Below are 18,492 nucleotides of genomic sequence, written 5' to 3'. Positions count from 1 at the left end.
AGTCCAAGGTTTCTATGGCAAAATTCATCGCCATTACTCGTACATAGGCAATCTATTGGTTCAAATGAAAAACCAGGAGTCTGAGTACAAGAATCCCTTATTATATCTGAATACTATTTATTTTTCGAGTAATGAATTGGTTGGAGGTGTTCCTGAAGAACTAGCTGAGATGAGAGGATTGAAATCTTTGAATCTTTGAATCTTTCAAGAAATGATCTGAATGGAACTGTCATTGAAGGAATTGGTCAAATGACGATGTTGGAGTCTCTGGACTTGTCAATAAACTAGCTTTCTGGCTTGATCCCTCAGGGCCTTGCTAATTTTACTTTCTCTAGTGTGTTGGACTTGTCAAACCACTACTTATCGGGAAGCATTCCGTCAAGCACTCAACTGCAAAGTTTTGACAGATCATCCTACAGTGGTAATGCTCAACTCTGTGGTCCTCCTCTTCAAGAATGTCCCGGATTTGTTCCTCCTAGCCCATGTATCGATCATGGCAGTAACACCAGTTCTCAAGAACATGATTATGATGAGGGTTTCCGTCTCTGGAGTTTTATATATCGATGGTGCTAGGTTTCTTTATCTCAATTTGGGGATTCTTGGGATGTTTAATTGTCAACCGTTCTTGGAGGAATGCCTGCTTCACAGTATCAGACATGAAGAGTTGGCTCCATATTGCATCAAGATTCTGCTGTGCAGGAATCAGGGAAAGCTTATAAGGGCCTGATAACTGTAAAGTTTCTATGAACTTTGTTTACTTTCAAGAGTCAAGTTGTTTTCTAGATCTTTTTCCTCCCTTTGAGAGCTGCTTGCCTCTTGTTATTGTGTAATAAGGGAACATGTAAGTTCTTTTCTTCTCCCTTTGGATTTTTAATGTTTCATTTCCATCTTGGTGAATACAAGATGTAGAAAATTATGATTGAGGACATACATCAGTTTCAGAATCCTGAGCCATAAAATTCAAATCCTGGATCCGCTTCCAGAGGTTTAGTAATTACGAATACTGCAGCAACTCAAGCTTATTCAGAAGAGTCATTCATGCTTCCTTCTGCACTTTGAATCCTACTTGCTCCAAGAAGCATTTAATAGTTTCCTTGTCATTTAGAAGTAATCCTAGAAGGAAATCATGGGGACAAAAAGAGAAGCTGGAAATGCTTGAAGCTTCATGAATTGCCAAACTAACACCACAACTAGAACCATAGCAAATGCGAATGAACAAAAAACAAGGAGCCATTTGGATTTAGTTAGTAATAGTTTCATTTTGCTGAATTACTACAGATAATTTACCTTTAAAAACTGTAACAACTGAATGTGATTTTTTTTTTCCAAAACAAAAAAAGAGGGCAATAGGTATCAGAATATCAAAAAGACTGCAATTGTCTTATTCTTTTCTGCAGCTTTTTCAAAGGCAAATTTGGATCACAATGGTTCATGAATCCAAATTTTCTGTTTCATCTTTTCTCTTTTCAATAACAGATAGCAACAATGAATACCTCCTATAAGCCAATTGCAGATTTAAGAAAACCAGTAGACACAAACAGAGATTATATGCTCATATTCCAGTAATTCCTGCATACCATTCATATTACATAACTAGAAAAGTGAGATTACAGAACCTCTAATCCAATCCACAGAAGCAGAACAGTATAGATGTTAACACGAGTTGAAGTTGCAAACTGAGGCAAATCTGACAGAGAAAATTCATGAGTTACAAAAGACAGAATTCACAGGAGATCCAAATAATGTGGAACTGTTGGGGGGTATCCATTTGTCGCCGCCTATGAAATTCCTGACAGTAAACCTTGATGCGACCATTGAATCATCGGTGGCATTTGCTCACTTCACACGTCCCTTTGTATCTGCACCTTGTCCTCTATTTCTATATTCCATATAAAATGGGCGAACTAGGGGCCTTCCCTCAAATTCAATCCATCCTCTTGGATTTATCAGTAGTTCTATATAACTTTGCATAATCACAGTTGTTGAGAAGTTACCCCATGGGCGACCTAAATACATAGTGATGTTACCCGTTTTCACCAAGTCGGGGGTAGCTTTTAAGGTGCAGTTTTGCAACACTAGTCCTGTTCGAGCAGCCTCATGATCTTTTTGTTCCGCTGTGATGGTAATATATTGGCCACGCAGAGGCTCGCGTACTTCGATTAAACAGTTCTGGAACACTGCAGATGCGTCACCACACATAAAGTCTATAGTTCCCAAGATATTGCAGTCCCTATAAAACTGTTTACCGTATTTTGTGTATAGAGTATCTTGATAACCCTCAAAACGGCACTGATAGAAGGTAAGAAATTCTGCTTCCGCTCTTAATGCTACTGCCTGTAGCATTTTAGCTCCAGCTATGTTCCTAAAAGTGATTCCTTGGGCTATGAAGCCTTGGCCATTCACCCCTGAAAAGTGAAAAGACAATGAACCGAATCAGTGATGCGTAATAACAAGGAATGATCTACTGTTAAAGTGAATAATTCGAGAAATTAGTTATTTTGAAAATGAACACAGATTACGCACCCACTGTTGCAGTATAAGCTGTCCCGATGCCCCCAACATAGCTTTTATTTCCAGATATTATGGTTTTGCCCATCCCTTCTCCAATGAAAACTATGTTCGTTTTCCAGCTTTCAATTTGGACATACTCATTGTAGGTTCCTTGTTTTATTTTGATGTAGTAATATGCAACACTGTTGTTTGGAGCTGCTGCAACAGCAGCCATTGTTGTCGTATAATTGCCCGTGCCATCTAGTGCTACTGTTGCATTAGGAGGCTGTGTTATTTGTTGGCAATCTCCGTAGCATAAAATGGATAACCAAATCATGAAAATAGTAGTAGTGAACCTCATTGATGCAGTTAGTAGATATACTGATCGGAGAATATCAAAAATAGTCAAATGGAGTAAAACCGTGCAAGAGAATTGTAACGATAGGAAGGAGAAGATACTGAAAATTAGAATAAAGGATCAAAGGAAGTTGAACATCAATATATATCAAAACTGGTCTAGTGATCAAGAAGAACTGTCAGGGAAATGGTTAAGAATAATATCTCATCCTATGTTCATGATTAGAGAGGCTTTATATAGATGAGAATTTACCCCAGCCAATTCAAAAGTTTGTTACTAAATGAATAAGTTGGTTACTACTCTAATTAGAATGAACATAACTTTTAAGAAATAACAATTCAATTCAGGAATTAATTATTGTTAACACATTATAAATAATACTTATTTCATGTGATGTTTGCTTGTGTCTACTGTTTTTCTTAAATCTGCAATTGGGGTTATAGGAGGTATTCATTGTTGTTATCTGGCTTTTAAAGTAAAAGATGAACAAACAGATAAAGCATGCTAGCTGATGTTCTCCTGAACTAATAAGAGAGTGTGAACCAGTAGATTTCATCACCACACATATTTGCTCTTTCTACTTCTTGTGTCTTGAGTTGGTTATGTACCACTCTAATTAGAATTAGCATAACTTCTAAGAAAAGAGAATTCAATTCAGGATTAATTGTTGTTAACACATTATTAACTTATTTCATGTGATCTTTGCTTGTGTCTACTGTTTTTCTTAAATCTGCAATTGGTGTTATAGGAGGTATTCATTGTTGTTATCTGGCTTTTAAAGTAAAAGATGAACAAACAAATAAAGCCATGCCTAGCTGATGTTCTCCTGAACTAATAAGAGTGTAAACCAGTAGATTTTCACACCACACCTATGTGCTCTTTCTACTTCCTGTGTCTTAAGTTGGTTATGAACATAACTTTTAAGAAAAGACAATTCAATTCAGGAATTAATTATTGTTAACACATTATTAATAGTAATTATTTTATAGGATCTTTGCTTGTGTCTGCTGTTTTTCTTAAATCTGCAATTGGTGTTATAGGAGGTATTCATTGTTGTTATCTGGCTTTTAAAGTAAAAGATGAACAAACACATAAAGCCATGCCTAGCTGATATTCTCCTCAACTAATAAGGAGTGTCAACCACAAGATTTGTAAACCAAGCCTATGTACTCTTTCTACTTCCTGTGTCTTGAGTGTTGGATTCATATCCTGCCATTATGATCCAAATTTGCCTTAAAATTGCAGAAAAGAACAAGACAAAGTTGCAATCTTTTTGAGATTTTGACACCTTCTGCCATCCTCCTCCATTTTTTTTTTTTTTTTTTTGAAATAGAAAATCACATTTTCAGTTACAGTTTCTAAAAGTAATTGTCTGTAGTAATTTAGCAAAATGAAACTAAGATTGATTAATTTTAAATGACTCCTTGCTTTTGCTCTTTCGGATTTGTTGTGGTTCTAGTATGGTTTTAATTTGGCAATTCATGAAGCTTCAAGCATTTCTAGCTTCTGTTTTTGTCCTTTGGTTTCCTTCTAGGACTCCTTAAGTGCAGAAGGGAACTGCTTATAATTCCGATATCCTTCTCATTTATATACTTAGCAATTTGCATTTTCCCTATGAGAATTCTAAAACTTCTGTATGTCTTCAATTGCATTCACCAAGGTGGAATTGAAACATTAGAAATCCAAAGGGATGACAGAGAATTTATATGTTTGCTTATTGCTCTTAGAGAAGAGTTACACATAGAAACCACAACAACAGGAAAGGAACCTCCAAAGAGGAAAAATATAAAGAGAATTGGTTAACTCTTAAAGTAAATAAAGTACATAGAAACTCTACATTATTCAATTCCTTAGCTGTCCCTTGAGTCTTGCTGAGCAGACTGTTGACATCATATGGAGCCAACTCTTCATGTCTGTTAAGAATGTGAAGGAGGCATTCCTCCAAGAATGGTTGACAATTAAACAGTCCAAGATTCCCCCAAAATGCGATAAAGAAACCCAACAGCATCGACATATAAAGCCCCAGAGATGGAAACTCATCATTGTTATCATGTTTTTGAAGATTGGTGTTGCTGCCACGATCGATAGGGGGGCTAGGAGGAGCATATCCGGGACATTCTTGAAGAGGAGGACCGCGGAGTTGAGCATCGCCACTGTAGGATGATGTATCAAAACTTGGCAATTGAGTGCTGGACGGAGTTCTCCCCGATAAGTAGTTGTTTGACAAGTCCAACACAGTAAGAAAGTCAAATTAGCAAGGCCCTTAAGGTTCATACTAGAAAGCTGGTTTCTTGACAAGTCAAGAGATTACAACATCTTCATTTGACTTATTCCTTCAATGATAGTTCCATTCAGACCATTTCTTGAAAGATTCAAAGATTTCAATCCTCTCATCTCAGCTATTTCTTCAGGAATACCTCTTCATATACAATAAAGGATTATTGTACCAGACTCTTGGGTTTTCCATTGAATCAATAGATCGCCAATGTACGAATAATGACGGAGAATTTTGCCATAGAAAACTTGGACTATAAATTCCATTGGCTCACCAGAACTATCATCTTGATACAATAAGGTAAAATTGTTGAAGCATTGTGGAATATTCCCAGATAATCCATTTGCTGAAAGGTCCAGTATCTGAAGAAATTGAAGCTGACAGATAATCGATGGTATGCTGCCATAGAATTTGTTGAACCGTAGGCTCAGAATGTGCAAATTGAACATTTCCACTATAGGATGATGTATCAACACTTTGGAATGGCCGATCATGAATTCTATGACGTTTTTAAGACCTCACTAATCAGCCAACCACTTTTTAGTTCATAATGAATGAACCCCCGGATGAAGAAAAAATCTCCCCTCCCTTTTACTAAACCATGGGGAGCACCAAGTAGTTTACCGGACAAATTGAGTTGTCGTGACGATACGAGGGAGGATTTCATTCAGCTCGAACGAAGTGAGAGGGCGACTGAAAAGGAGGCTCGACCTACAGGGAGAGGGACCTTTCTTTCTGAGTTATTGGCTACCGGTCTTACTTCTCTTGGTAGCAGTTGAGTGCTTGACAGAATTCTCCCCGATAGATTGATGGTTGTTCGATAAGTCCAACACACTTAGAAAAGTCAGATTAGCAAGGCCCTGAGGGATCAGACCTGAAAGCTGGTTTCTTGACAAGTCAAGAGACTGCAACATCTTCATTTGACCTATTCCTTCAATGACACAAATGGCCATCTCATTATGGCTTTCTCAATAGTTCTTGGTGAAGGGACTAGTAACTGTGCTGAGGCAGCTTCTTTACTGTTTGGGATGAAGGGATGTCTAGTCTAGAGAATGGCTATAATCACATTATGGCTGAGAGTGGCTCTAAGTTGATTGTTTACTGCATTACTATCCGTATCAAGATTTCCCCGATATCCAAGGAGGTTTAGATCACTGCTCCAGCTTAATGATCTCAACATCAAGCACTGTTATTACATAGAAGTTAATCAAGTGGCTGACAAATTGGCATCACCGAGTTACAGCTCTCCGGATTCAAGATTCTACAACTATGCAGAATTACCAGCTTTGAGAGTAACCACCGTCTATGATCCTCCTTAGGATGTTTACCATAAGCTACTTTTTGTATACGCTAGTATTTCATTGTGCAGGATTCGGACAATGTTAAATATCCTTAAACCTTTAGCATTTACTTCATCTTAAACCATGTGTAGGGGTGATTATGCTAGCTTTCAATCTAGACTAGGAAGAATTTGTAGCATTAAACCCCCTCAATCACTTGTAACAACTTTTTGAGATGAATATAATGTTCGGTTAACCTTAAAAACAAAAAAAGGGTAAACAAGTAAAGTAGTAGAGTATATAAAAAAGGAACGTGGAAGAACTATATATGTGGGGTATGACCCGATAAATTCAAGGAAAGGGTGCTATCCAATCTTTTTTTTGGGAAAATCTATAAATACTGGGAAAGAATATGTACAAGGATTAGTCCAGTTTTTCCTTAGTTACCCAGTTTACTCCAGTTTTTCTTTAAACACCTCTTATACACTTTTATACAATATGGACACATTATTTACCGTAAGTGTATATCGTTGTATAATGTCGTATAAAGTTGTATACCGTGTGTATAAGCACTGTTACGGAAAAAAAAAAAAAAAGTTGGTTATGCGAATGTAAACTAAAAATATGTGTATGTACGTGTAATATATTATGTTGGGTTGTATATTTTTGTAAATATCCCTTTTCTTTTATAAGTCTCTTTAGTCATTTGGTACGCAAGATAAGGTATGATATCTCATAAGTTTGAGAATAATTTTATATACCTTTTGTTAAAAGGTATAAAATAAAATGAAGCTCAAAGTTAACATCCCACTTATCCCGTCAAACTTTGAATTATTTTATCCCACCTCTGGGATGGGATAAATTAGTCCTACCAGGAATAATTTAGTTTGGTACTAAACGAAACGACCGCTGACTCCATTGAAATATTTTTGTAACATCATCCCACATTTTAGCAATATACATGGTTACTCTGAGAATAAAATAAGCACTTACGCCTTGCTTGTTTCTACCATCTCCGGTCAACTTCACCACCAGGTAATTCACTCTTCTCTCTTCTCGACACTCCATAAATAGGGCCTACCATGTGTTCGATTAATTGCTACAGTGATTTAGGCCTGTTTGTTGAGTAACCAAAATTGAGGCAAAAATTTCACGTGTAAATCTGAATTATTCCATGGAATTGCTTGGTCGCTTGTTATTGTATTGGGATGAACTATAATTCCCACTTATTTGGGAGGGTGAAACATTGTCTTAGCTGTTAGCACTCAAAGAATAGTGCCCACCATGTGTTTGAGAAAATGGCACAATGACATTTAGGCTTATTTTGTGAAGTCTAAGTAATCAAAGGTTGTTGGTTGTCGTGTGGGGTGATTTTGCCATAAATGTGTCTAGTAGTAGGTCACACATCGTATTGGGGCAGGGTGGATGAAATGGAGGCTCGCTTCCGGAGTGCTATGTGATAAGAAGGTGCCGCATGACTTAAGGGCAACTTAAGGGCAAGTTACAAAGTGGTGGTTAGACCGACTATGTTGTATGGGGCGAGTGTTGGCTAATTAAGATCTCTCACGTTCGAAAAGATGAAAGTTTCCTAGATGAGAATGTTGAGATGGATGTGTGGGCACACCGGGGTGACAAGGATTAGGAATGAGGCTATCGAGGACAAGGTGGGGGTGGCCTCGGTGGAAGACAAGATGCGGGAAGCGAGGCCCAGAGATGGTTTGGACATGTGAAGAGGAGAGGCACGAGATGCCCCGGTGCGGAGGTGTGAGAGGTTGGCCATGGATGGTTTCGAAGAGGGTAGGGTAGGTCGAAGAAGTATTGGGGAGAGGTGATTAGACGGGACATGGCGCGATTCTGACTTACGAGAACATGACCTTAGATAGGAGGGTATGGAGGACTCAGATTAGGGTAGAAGGCTAGTAGATAGTATCGTTTACCCTTTCATATTAGTAGTCACATTATTGCGATATAAGTTCTTATGCTTTGATTTCTGCTACTATCTGTTATTCTGTACTTTGATTATCTTATTTGATCTGTGATAGCCACTGCCCCTTTCCAAAGCGCTTCACGTCATGGCTTAGTCGCTTTCGTTATTTTCATTTCCATATCGCTTTGAATTTTCTTGGCCTTATCGACCTTTTTATGCTTTCTATTGGTAGTAGGGTCTTTCGGAAAGCAGTAGTCCTACCTTGGTGGGAGTCGGTCTGCGTGACACTCTCTGCCCTCCCCTGGACCCACGGTGTGATTTCACTTGAAGTTGTTGTTGTTGTTGTGTCTAGTAGTAGGTCGAGGTATGTGTTAGCTTCGCGCTGTGTCATGAACTTCGCTGCCCTGCGTTGATTTGAAAATTCTTGTTGGCAAATCATACAATGGATCATCTTTTTGGTGCATTATGCTATATGGTTGCAACTGATTGTGTTCAATAATAGACCTCTATTTTAATGACATAACTGGAAATTAGACTAACTTCTGGCTTAAAATTTTCTCTGCTTGGAAGTGCTAAGCACTCCCATCATGTAGGCGTAAAATGGGCTATTAATACAATTTAAAATGGATTCATGGGTGTCATAGGACCCCCGCAAAGTTTAAGTGTCTCATTGAAAATCAGAGACTTGTTGAGGGAGTCTTTATGTATTCTCCTTAAAATGAAATTTGCATAAGATAATATGAGGCTTGGTTAGATAGATTAGAAAATAGTCCTTGCATAACTTATGCAATTGATTGGTTGTCGCATGAGAAAAAGTAGTTCTTGCACAATTTTATGCAGCGTGTAATTGACAGTATCAAATAATGGTCACATTATATTATTATGAAGGATATAATATGGAATAAGAATACGTGTGTCAATAAGAATTCCTTCATTATAAATGATTTACTGCATTATAATCTCTGCATAACTATCGCCGACGCCTAAATGCACCAACCGCATGCAAGTGCAACAAAAGTCTACTTGAGTGATAGTAGTTACTGCATACCAAACAGCAGGCTTTCGTACTTGCAACAGATTCCATTTTCCGGAGTAGGCTTGTTGTTTCCTTCTTTGCATAAAGCTTTCATCTCCGAAGCACGCCTCTTTCTCTGGTTGGTTCTTTTTGCCCCGTGATTTGCTTGCTGCAAGGCCATAATTATTGAATCATTTGCTTTGCAGAATGACTGAATTTTGATACTAATTGGCATCGTGATCTATTTTATTTTTCTGGTGATCTAGTTTCACGATTTCAAGTTTTTAACCCACCATCATCGTCTGTTTTCAGGTATTTGAGCATTTATTGTGAGTTGAAACTATTTTTTGTTTATGTGGTTCAAGGACACGCAGATTAAAATGACTAAACAGTGTCTCAATCTTAAATTGCTAGATTAAAATAATAGAATATGATGAATTGAAATAATAAACAGAATAATTGAGCAAGGCAGAATAAGGGATTCTTATTGCTATGTCTCTGGGTCAGTTGTCTGGTAACAACACCAAACTTTGTGAACTCAAGAGCAAGAAACATATAAACAACAACCAATTACTTGAATCGCCCGACAATTTTAAGGACAATTTTACACTAAAAACAACAAATTGGAGAAAGAAAAGTGATATAATCCAAATTCATAATCAAGAAAATGATAGAGAGAGAAGACTGGATCCTTTCAGCTTTGCTCGGAGATCAGGTCTTCTGACGAGAGAGGTCGCATGAGATGAGCTTTTCCGCAAGGTCCATCGATGATTCCTTGGGGGGTTCTCTTTTTGGCTATTCTCTGTTGTTACATATTTGTAGGAGTTTTATGGAAAGGTGTTACGTTTAAGTTTCGAATATGGATGGGGTAGGTTTTGAGTATACAGTGTGTCGGAGAAGAAGGTGGGAAGGAGAAGGAATACCAATCACCATTTAAATCATTCTTTTTCGTTTTCTTTTTTTCTTTTTTCTTTTTCTTTTTTTTTTTTTTTTTTTTTTTAATTTACATGTAACATTTCATAGTAGGACACCATCTGTTTGTGAAAATGCCTATAATGGCTGGAGATGTTGTTTCCCTAATGTATTTTGTAAACCCTTTGTCTGTTTTATTTGACTGCAGATGGCAAGAGACTATAAGGAAGAGACATTTGAATTTATGAAGCTTGCTTTAGAACAGGTATATGGACCTCTTATATTGTTGATAAGTAAATTGAGTCATGTTTGTTAAAGATGTAAGTATATTCCTATCACTAGTAAACAAAAAGGAAAGGAAATTTATTTTGGGCAAAATAAAAGAAAGTTTAACCAATGATTTGAAGGAGCAAAGTAATAGATGAAACACAGAGAATGGAAAAGCCCAAGTAAAAGCTCCTTCTTTACCACTAAACTTCAGTAAAAGAAGTTGATAAACTTTTCTTGGGCAAAATTTCATCAAGCAGGTAACCGTCAATATGAGATATGAAAACTATATAAAACCCAAATGGGAAAACAATGAGGGGCTTAACTGACTCGGGCTTGCCAATGATTTTGGCAACAGCTTTAGTAGCATCTTTCAGAATATCAGAAGCTACTACTTGTACTAGTGATAGGAATTTTATATGTCTTCCTGATCTTTTAGGATCTTGTTATTAGGTTACTCTTTGGTTATTTTAGCTTCAAATCTTAGTTCAGTAGAGTTTAGAGCTAATATTTGTATTTTCTCCTCATAACTGTCACAGATATGTTTCCAATCTTAGGATCTATGCCTTTCATTCTGTATCACGTTGTTGCGCTGTAATGACTTTTGACGTGTCTTGAGTAGGATTAACTTTTGCTGCTATAAATTAAAGGTTCTCCTCTTCTCGGCAAGAGATAAATAAATTTTGAGGTTAAAGCAAGCAATTTGATTATGCTTTTTCCCATTTGGATCGATAATGAGGTATAAAATTGAAGGATTCACATTCTTTATATACCTGGATTTTGTACAATGTTGCATTATTCATATATCTCTTTGGTGGTTTAAGTTGGGATAAAGAAAGTTTGGTTGCATAAATATTACTCAAATTATGAGGTCAGATTTATATAATTATTTAGGGAGCTGATAAAGTTCATTTATAGTTGTTTCTACTACTGTATTCCAGTTTGTTTCACTAATACAATCTTAAGCAAGTCTCCTTCACAAACAATGGTATAAGCTGAGATAAAAGGCTTTCACTTGGGGTCATGATGAAACAATAGCTGTATAATAATCAGGTAGGACTTTGTAGCCCAAAACTCTTGACTCGATACCACATATCTGTGCAATCTGTATGGTGTGCTCTTTCTTCTTCCATATATAGAACCTAGTTACAAGTTTCCTTTTGCTTTCTTTGCCATTCTACCCACATTCCTAATACTTCTTTCCTCAACCAGGCAAAAGATGCATTGGACAATCTTGAAGTTCCAGTTGGGTGAGATTCTTGTTAAAGATATTTGTGTACTTTGGAAATGAATTCTGTCTAATCTAGTTTTGCTCTCAAGGAACTCCATCTACAGAACCTTCTCCTTACGCACAGGTGCCTTGGTGGTTTCATCCTCAATTAGGCCCATGTTGACATCAGCATTTGTGCCTCCTTGAGTGTTACTTTGTTGATCATTGTGAATGCATATTAAAATTTCCCATTCTTATAGTAGAGGAATATTTTTGCTAATGTCAAGCCCCCTCCCATTAAAACCTCCCTCGAATATGCCCGCATGAGGAGGGGTTGGGTTAAGATGGTGAAAGTTTTCTAGATGACTAATCATATCCGAAAGCGTAACATGATTTGGCTGCAATAAAATTTTTCCCTTAAATCATGTATCTCGTGATGCAGTTTCCGATGTCCTTGTCTGCTGAAGTTTCTTCAGTTGTGCTTTGGTCGGTTCGCATATTTGATTATGTTTTTCCTCATTCCAGTTGCGTAATTGTTGAGGATGGGGAAGTCATTTCCTCGGGAAGAAATCGAACGAATGAAACCAGAAATGTAAGTTTAAACTCTATTTTTCTTAATAAGGTTATTAGGTTTCTACCATTTCGTTGGATTATCAGTGCTAGCCTGATGTCAATATGTATGCTATATATAATCTATCAATATGTATGCTATATATAATCTTGTATGCATTTGTATAAATCATATATGCCTATGCTGTCCACTTGCATGTTGTAATGAATGTATCAAAGTAAAAGATGTGCTGTAATAAAGAGGTTGTATTTGCAGTAGTGATATCTCACCCTCCCTGGTACTTTCCAACTGTACAAATATTATTATATAGCCTCTAAAGCATTTCAATGTTTTTCCTAAAACTCAGTCATGTTACTTGCACCAGAAGAAGGCTGGACGAAAGCATGACTTTTGCAAAAAGTGTTTTCTAAAAAATGGAAAATAGAGGGATATCCTAGTAGAAAGAACCGTTTACCTCCAACCTTGAGGTTGATTCGAGTCACCAAGGGGAAAAAAAAAAAAAAAAAAAACCACAATGTTGGCCTAGGGGTGGGGGTGCATGGGGCAGTGCTATCAAGGGCGCGCTTAAAGCAGACTTAAGCCCTAAAGCGAGGCGCATAACATGTTGAGCACTCGCCTCCCTTAGCGGGCGCTTCGGTGACGTCATCAAGGCTCTAAGGCATACTTTCCTTGCCAATGAGCATAATCCTGAACAAGCGACACTAAAGAATTGATATTTCACTTTATCGTAATTTTTTCTCAATTTGTTTGTCCATATATTTTTTATTAATGCTTATCATTATTAGTATTGGACTACACATATATATATTTGTATTTTTTTTCTCCATTTGTGCCTTTCTTCATCAAAGGCCACACTTTATTTGCGCTTAAAGCCCCAACATCATTAGAGCTCTTTTGCGCTTTTCACCTTTGATAACACCGGCGGGGGGTATATCCAAAAGAAAACAAAGCTGTCTTCTAGAAATGCACTTGGCTATATTATTTTTTGTGTGTGTATCAAAAGCTAACCCTTGAAAAAGATTGTTCTTCATAACTATCTTCATATTGTTTGCCTCATAACATGCCGTAGGTGATTATTCAACTTTAGATTTTCGTAACATTGATCAATGCAAGGATTTTTTACTATCTCCCTCCAAGAAGAATATATATAACCATTATATGTTTTTGAAATTGATTTCTTATATTAGGTTATTGCAGTTGATTCTTGCCTGATTGTTTGCTTCTTATTGCTAAATCTGTTGGCTCTTACTAATTAATTAAGGCTTTGTGTTAAGGTGCACTTATTCTCTAATCATGTAAACCTGACTGAGCATTCCTGTGAATCCAGGCTACAAGACATGCAGAGATGGAAGCAATTGATTTTCTAGTTGAACAGTGGCAGAAAAATGGACTTTCACCTCTTGAAGTTTCTGAAAGATTCTCAAAGTGCACTCTGTACGTTACCTGTGAGCCATGTATAATGTGTGCAGCAGCCCTGTCATATCTTGGTATGTTGAAGCATTTCATTATCTGTTGGCCTTGCTTCATATAACGTTAGCACCTTTCTCTAGCATAACATGTTTCTTCTGCTAGGAATAAAGGAGGCATATTATGGATGTGGAAATGATAAATTTGGAGGTTGTGGATCTATACTATCACTGCATACCAGCTGCTCTGAGCTTCCTGCTAGGTTTGATCTCATGCTGATACTAATATACTGAATTTTATTCTCGATAATTCAGCTTTTCAAGAAAAAGCATCCAGCGACAAATGGAAAATTAATGGAAAGTTACAAAACATAACTGGTAGCTTTTTGTTAGATCAATTGTTTATGCCCCTGTTAGATACACTAAAAAATCTGTGATCTATAAATCCTGATCCTCTGGAGATCTAGTGGAACTAAAGCTCAGAAGCAGAAATCACGAGTTAATTCTGCCTATGAGCTGTGTGCTCATGCAAAACCTATGGAGATGGTTGGCCTAAGTTTAGAGAGATAAAGTTATGAGATTTCTTGAAAGTGGAAAATTTTGGCCAGTTCTTGAACTTTGTGTTAAACAAATGGTTATTCTCTAATGAAACAATAATTATATCCAAAGTTGTCTATGGAGACCTTTAACAGTGAAAAACAAGAAATTGAGAAAGAGTCTTGAGTTTTCTTGGTAAGAAAAGAAAGGGTCTGGGTTCCTTTAAATGAAAATTCTGAATGCATGACTTATGGATTAGTACACTGCTCCGGCCTGATATCGTCCTAATCATTTGCTGTTCTCTTCTTCATCCATCAGCAATTCTTACCTGCCGAATTATGTGAAATGCATCCATCTAAAGATGTATGTTTGCTCATCATTATATAATGTAAATGACATAGCCAGCCATTTTGGAAAACAAGGGAGCAGCTCCTTCTGGGAGACCTGCTGCATGATCATGTATTTAGGTGTAAATAAAGGGTTTAGTGCTTTCTTCAGGGAGAGCCACCCCTCTCCCTTTCCCAGCAGGGTAAAGAGGTGGTTGGTGTGCTGCATTTTTCAGTGTTTTTTAATTTTCCTGTTCATTTACCATTGCCACCCTCCTGGTCTTTGGTATTTATTTTACTTGCAATTTTTAACAGTGAATTTGCCTCATCAAGAAGGGGTTTCAAATGCACTGGTGGAATAATGGCTTCTGAAGCAGTCTCTCTTCTTCGGAGCTTCTATGAGCAAGGAAATCCAAATGGTATACCTCTGTTCCCATAACATTGTAATGCTAGTAATCCTTTGACATACTTTATACAGAAAGTGGACGATGACGGACAGACTAGGATTTTCAGCTTGGAACTTAATATCTGCTTTCTTCAGTCATTGTCATCAAATTTGATGGTTTGGCAACTGAATCAATAGATTTAGAAATCCTGATAGAAATTACCCTGGAATGAAATCAGGGCTGATTCATGTGGTAGTTTTTTATATTAGATACTTGCTTCGTATCTAATTAATTCAGAAAAACTCTCACATATTACAGTTCTAAGACTGAGGTTTTTGTCCCAATCTTGCAATATAGAAGAGTGGTTTAATTGCTGTCACCTGGCATATAAACATAGTATTGTGTCTGTAGAAACGATGCCCCTTCAGTACCACAATTGACATGACTTTCAGGGGTCCTAACAATTTATAAATGATGTTTTGCACCATTTTCTGAAAGATGAGCGTAACTGGTGGACTGCAATTAATCTTTTTCAGCTTATAAAGGTTTCATTTCATTCAAGCTTTGAAACGGTTAATGTTTTCTTTTCCCTTTTTAAATTTTTTTTTTTTTTTTTGGGGGTGGGGGGGGGGGGGTGTTTGGAAGAGCAGAGAAGGTGCTCAATTCACACATCACCACATAAGTATGTCTAAGTTTGATGACAGAACATACTTTGATTCCGTATTCTTTTTCATTTGTTATCAACTACAGAGTAGTAATTAGGCTCTTCATTGGTTCGGAATATATGTCTTATACGGGGAATATGCATTCAAAACACATGCTAAGACTCTGAGGCCGTTCTCATCAAGTTCAGAAATGAATATTCATTCATCTTTTTATGTGTTGCATGTTTCTTTCTAATGTTGTTGCTGTTGTGGCACTTGTTAATTTTATGAGCATTAGTGCTAGCATAACTCAAATAATTTTCCTTCTTTAGTTAAAAAAAAAAAAAAAAACAAACAAACAAACAAACAACATTTTGCTATCAGTAGGGACTAGGGTTATTGGTAAGGACGGAAGAGAGGTAAATAGGTGAGATGAGTTTTAATCTGTTCTTGATGTGTTGCACATATTTGTACCAATCTCTTTTTGCATGCTTGCAGTTGATCTGTCTGTTCAATGCATTTTCACAGTTCAAGCACCTAAATTGCTTTTGTCTCTTCGAAAAGTTAAAAGTACTTCTTGTTTTTGTGATTTCAGCACCAAAGCCTCACAGACCTCTGAAGCAGCAAGTATAGAAGTACAAGTGTCAGTATTCCTTCAACTTCTGGCATGTGAGGTACAATTTGTAGGTTATTATCCAATTTGGTAGGGTTTTAGAAAGCTAAATTTTTTATTCCTTGGAAGTGTATTTCTTTGAATTGCTGTTATCTTAATTAAGAAGAATGGAGCCGTTTAGGATTCTTCCATTTCTGTAGACACTTCAAGGTAAGTTAACTGAATTAGGGTCTGTTCCAGGAAATATCAGGTAGTGACATCATTGCCCTTTCCTCCTTCCAGTTCCAGGTTTATTGATTATATATAAGTTGCATTGAATTAATTGTAGTAGTGATATAGAATCTGATGTGTTCTAAAAGAAAAAAAAATTACTACTAACAATTAAGCACAAGAACAGATAAACAAACGAAAAACATAAATAAATATATAAAATGGCAGAATGTTATCTGACAAGTATCTTTGTTTTTTCCTTGCAACTACATAGCACTTTCTGGGTGCTAATCTGTTAATAAACGTTCACATTAGTCATCAAAAGAAGATCTTTAAAACCTTTAGAATTTTATGCAAAATGTTGATGGAGTACCATTGTGGAAAACGTCAACTGGTATGTAAAAAGTGTTCTACTTACTCACAGCAAAAAGTGAGACATATTTTAAGAATGATCTTCCCTCAATGTGATTTCTTGTACTACGAATCCTGTTTTCTTTTGAGCTGATAGCAAGGTTTTCTTTTTGGTCTGAGAAAATCCAAGCTTTAGCTACTTTGGAGTTGAGGCTTAGTTGATTGGTTGTTTGTTGACCTTTACTATGCTGGTCGATAGGTGCTCGTGTTCCACAAGAATTTTACTATTTTATTCGTAATTAATTCTTTTATAATTTCTGAATTACCTTCCCCAAAACAAAAACAAAATTTCTAACTGCTTCGCTATATTTCTGTCATTCGTCCTTCTCATAGTTAAGATACTTCTTGATTTATATTTTTATAAGTAAACATTAAGGTCATTATAACTTGGAATGTGCTTATAAGCACTTTTTAACAGAACACATTAATTGTTTATTATTAGTTTAGGCAATTTTATCTAAACACGTGCTTGTTTATTAGTTAAATCAATTTCAACATTTGATGTTTATCGGCTGCTTTAATCAGCTAAGTGTGATGACCCGCCACATCATCATGCCACCTAGGCGCCACGTGGAAGTATTTTTGCCATGTAGGAAGCCTATGTGGATGCTTACATGGAAAGGAGGCTAGTTTATGTGAGAAGGTTGTAGAGAAATATGGAGATTTCTCATAGAAGACCTTAGAACCTTATGAAATTGCATGGAAGAACCTTATAATAAAAAGCTTCCTTCTAACAAATTTCTCGTCTTTCTCAATTACTATTCCCTTAACGATTTTGAGTGTAGTAATCTTGGCTGACTTGGCATAGCAAGATCGTGAGCAAGTTGTGCAAGAACGAGGGTGAGTTTCCAAGTGCCGCATGTGCGCTTAGTTGAAGACTAAGCACGTGACAACGTGGTATCAGAGCGAAGGTTACGACTAAGGGAATGACAAACGACGGAGAAATCAACGGCCGTTAAAACCCAAGCCAACGTCATCCAGATGCTGGCGCAAGAAAGGCCATAACAAAAACGGGATTGCGCGTCACCGAGCCAGAGGTGCCACCGGAGGGTTGTATCGAATGAAGGGCTTACATCCCAAAACCATCTACCACTAAGGCGAATGAGGATGATGTGGAGGTCCTGTCCGAGGACGCCTCGCTCGGTAAAGAGTGGGTTATGAAGGTTAATGTGGGGATGGACGCCATCGATATATTTGACGATGTTTGGGCAAGGTGGAGGCACTCTTAGCGTTTTTTTGGCATACTCTTGAAGAAATTGAAAGCATCCGAAATGACTTGGAGGGCGTATGCGAAGGGGGATTGTGGTAAAGCAAACTATCACTGCCTTAGAATGCAGACTCATGGAAGCGTTGAGTACTATCGATGCCATGAAGGCAAAGATAGTGGCACTCGAAAAAGCGCATCGATGTTGGAGTGGCGAGGCGACCAACAATGTTGTTATGATGAGGAGGCTAAGATCGAGGCTCCCAAGTCACCAGTGTTCAAAGGGGTTCGTGATGCATAAGAGGTGGAGAACTTTATTTGGCACTTGGAGAACTATTTTAGGCATGGAAAAGTGAGGGATGATGAGGCAAAGATCAACACCGTTGTGTTGTACCTAACAGAGACTGTCATGCTATGGTGGAGAAGAAAGGTCGCCGTCTTTCGACGGAG

General features: G+C 37.3%; 2 protein-coding genes across 6 annotated transcripts; one reads left to right on the top strand and one right to left on the bottom strand.

Annotated features, from left to right (window-relative positions):
• Positions 1-1,036: 1,036 nt before the first annotated feature.
• LOC132039146 (pectinesterase-like) lies at positions 1,037-2,725 on the bottom strand. Its single transcript, XM_059429688.1, has 5 exons — positions 2,524-2,725; positions 2,028-2,405; positions 1,612-1,687; positions 1,494-1,496; positions 1,037-1,190 (listed from the first exon to the last, which is right to left on the bottom strand). Exons 1-5 carry the CDS (start codon positions 2,723-2,725, stop codon positions 1,037-1,039), a joined length of 813 nt encoding a protein of 270 aa, XP_059285671.1.
• Positions 2,726-7,221: 4,496 nt separating this feature from the next.
• LOC132040108 (tRNA-specific adenosine deaminase TAD2) lies at positions 7,222-16,539 on the top strand. 5 transcript variants are annotated; one of them, XM_059430724.1, is made up of 10 exons: positions 7,222-7,438; positions 9,552-9,657; positions 10,044-10,123; positions 10,466-10,522; positions 11,737-11,774; positions 12,260-12,326; positions 13,633-13,792; positions 13,878-13,974; positions 14,890-14,993; positions 16,200-16,539. In XM_059430724.1, exons 3-10 carry the CDS (start codon positions 10,088-10,090, stop codon positions 16,235-16,237), a joined length of 597 nt encoding a protein of 198 aa, XP_059286707.1. In that variant the 5' UTR covers positions 7,222-7,438; positions 9,552-9,657; positions 10,044-10,087; the 3' UTR covers positions 16,238-16,539. The 5 variants fall into 5 exon arrangements, with proteins under 5 accessions (XP_059286707.1, XP_059286709.1, XP_059286711.1 ...); XM_059430726.1 differs by lacking the exon at positions 9,552-9,657; XM_059430727.1 differs by lacking the exon at positions 10,044-10,123 and having other exon boundaries at positions 7,227-7,438.
• The last annotated feature ends 1,953 nt before the right edge of the window (positions 16,540-18,492 follow it).

This window comes from Lycium ferocissimum, chromosome 12, assembly GCF_029784015.1.
Source record: "Lycium ferocissimum isolate CSIRO_LF1 chromosome 12, AGI_CSIRO_Lferr_CH_V1, whole genome shotgun sequence".
Lineage (NCBI taxonomy): Eukaryota > Viridiplantae > Streptophyta > Magnoliopsida > Solanales > Solanaceae > Lycium > Lycium ferocissimum.
The sequence above is the reverse complement of the archived record's forward strand: the minus strand, read 5'-3'. Positions and strand labels throughout refer to the sequence as shown.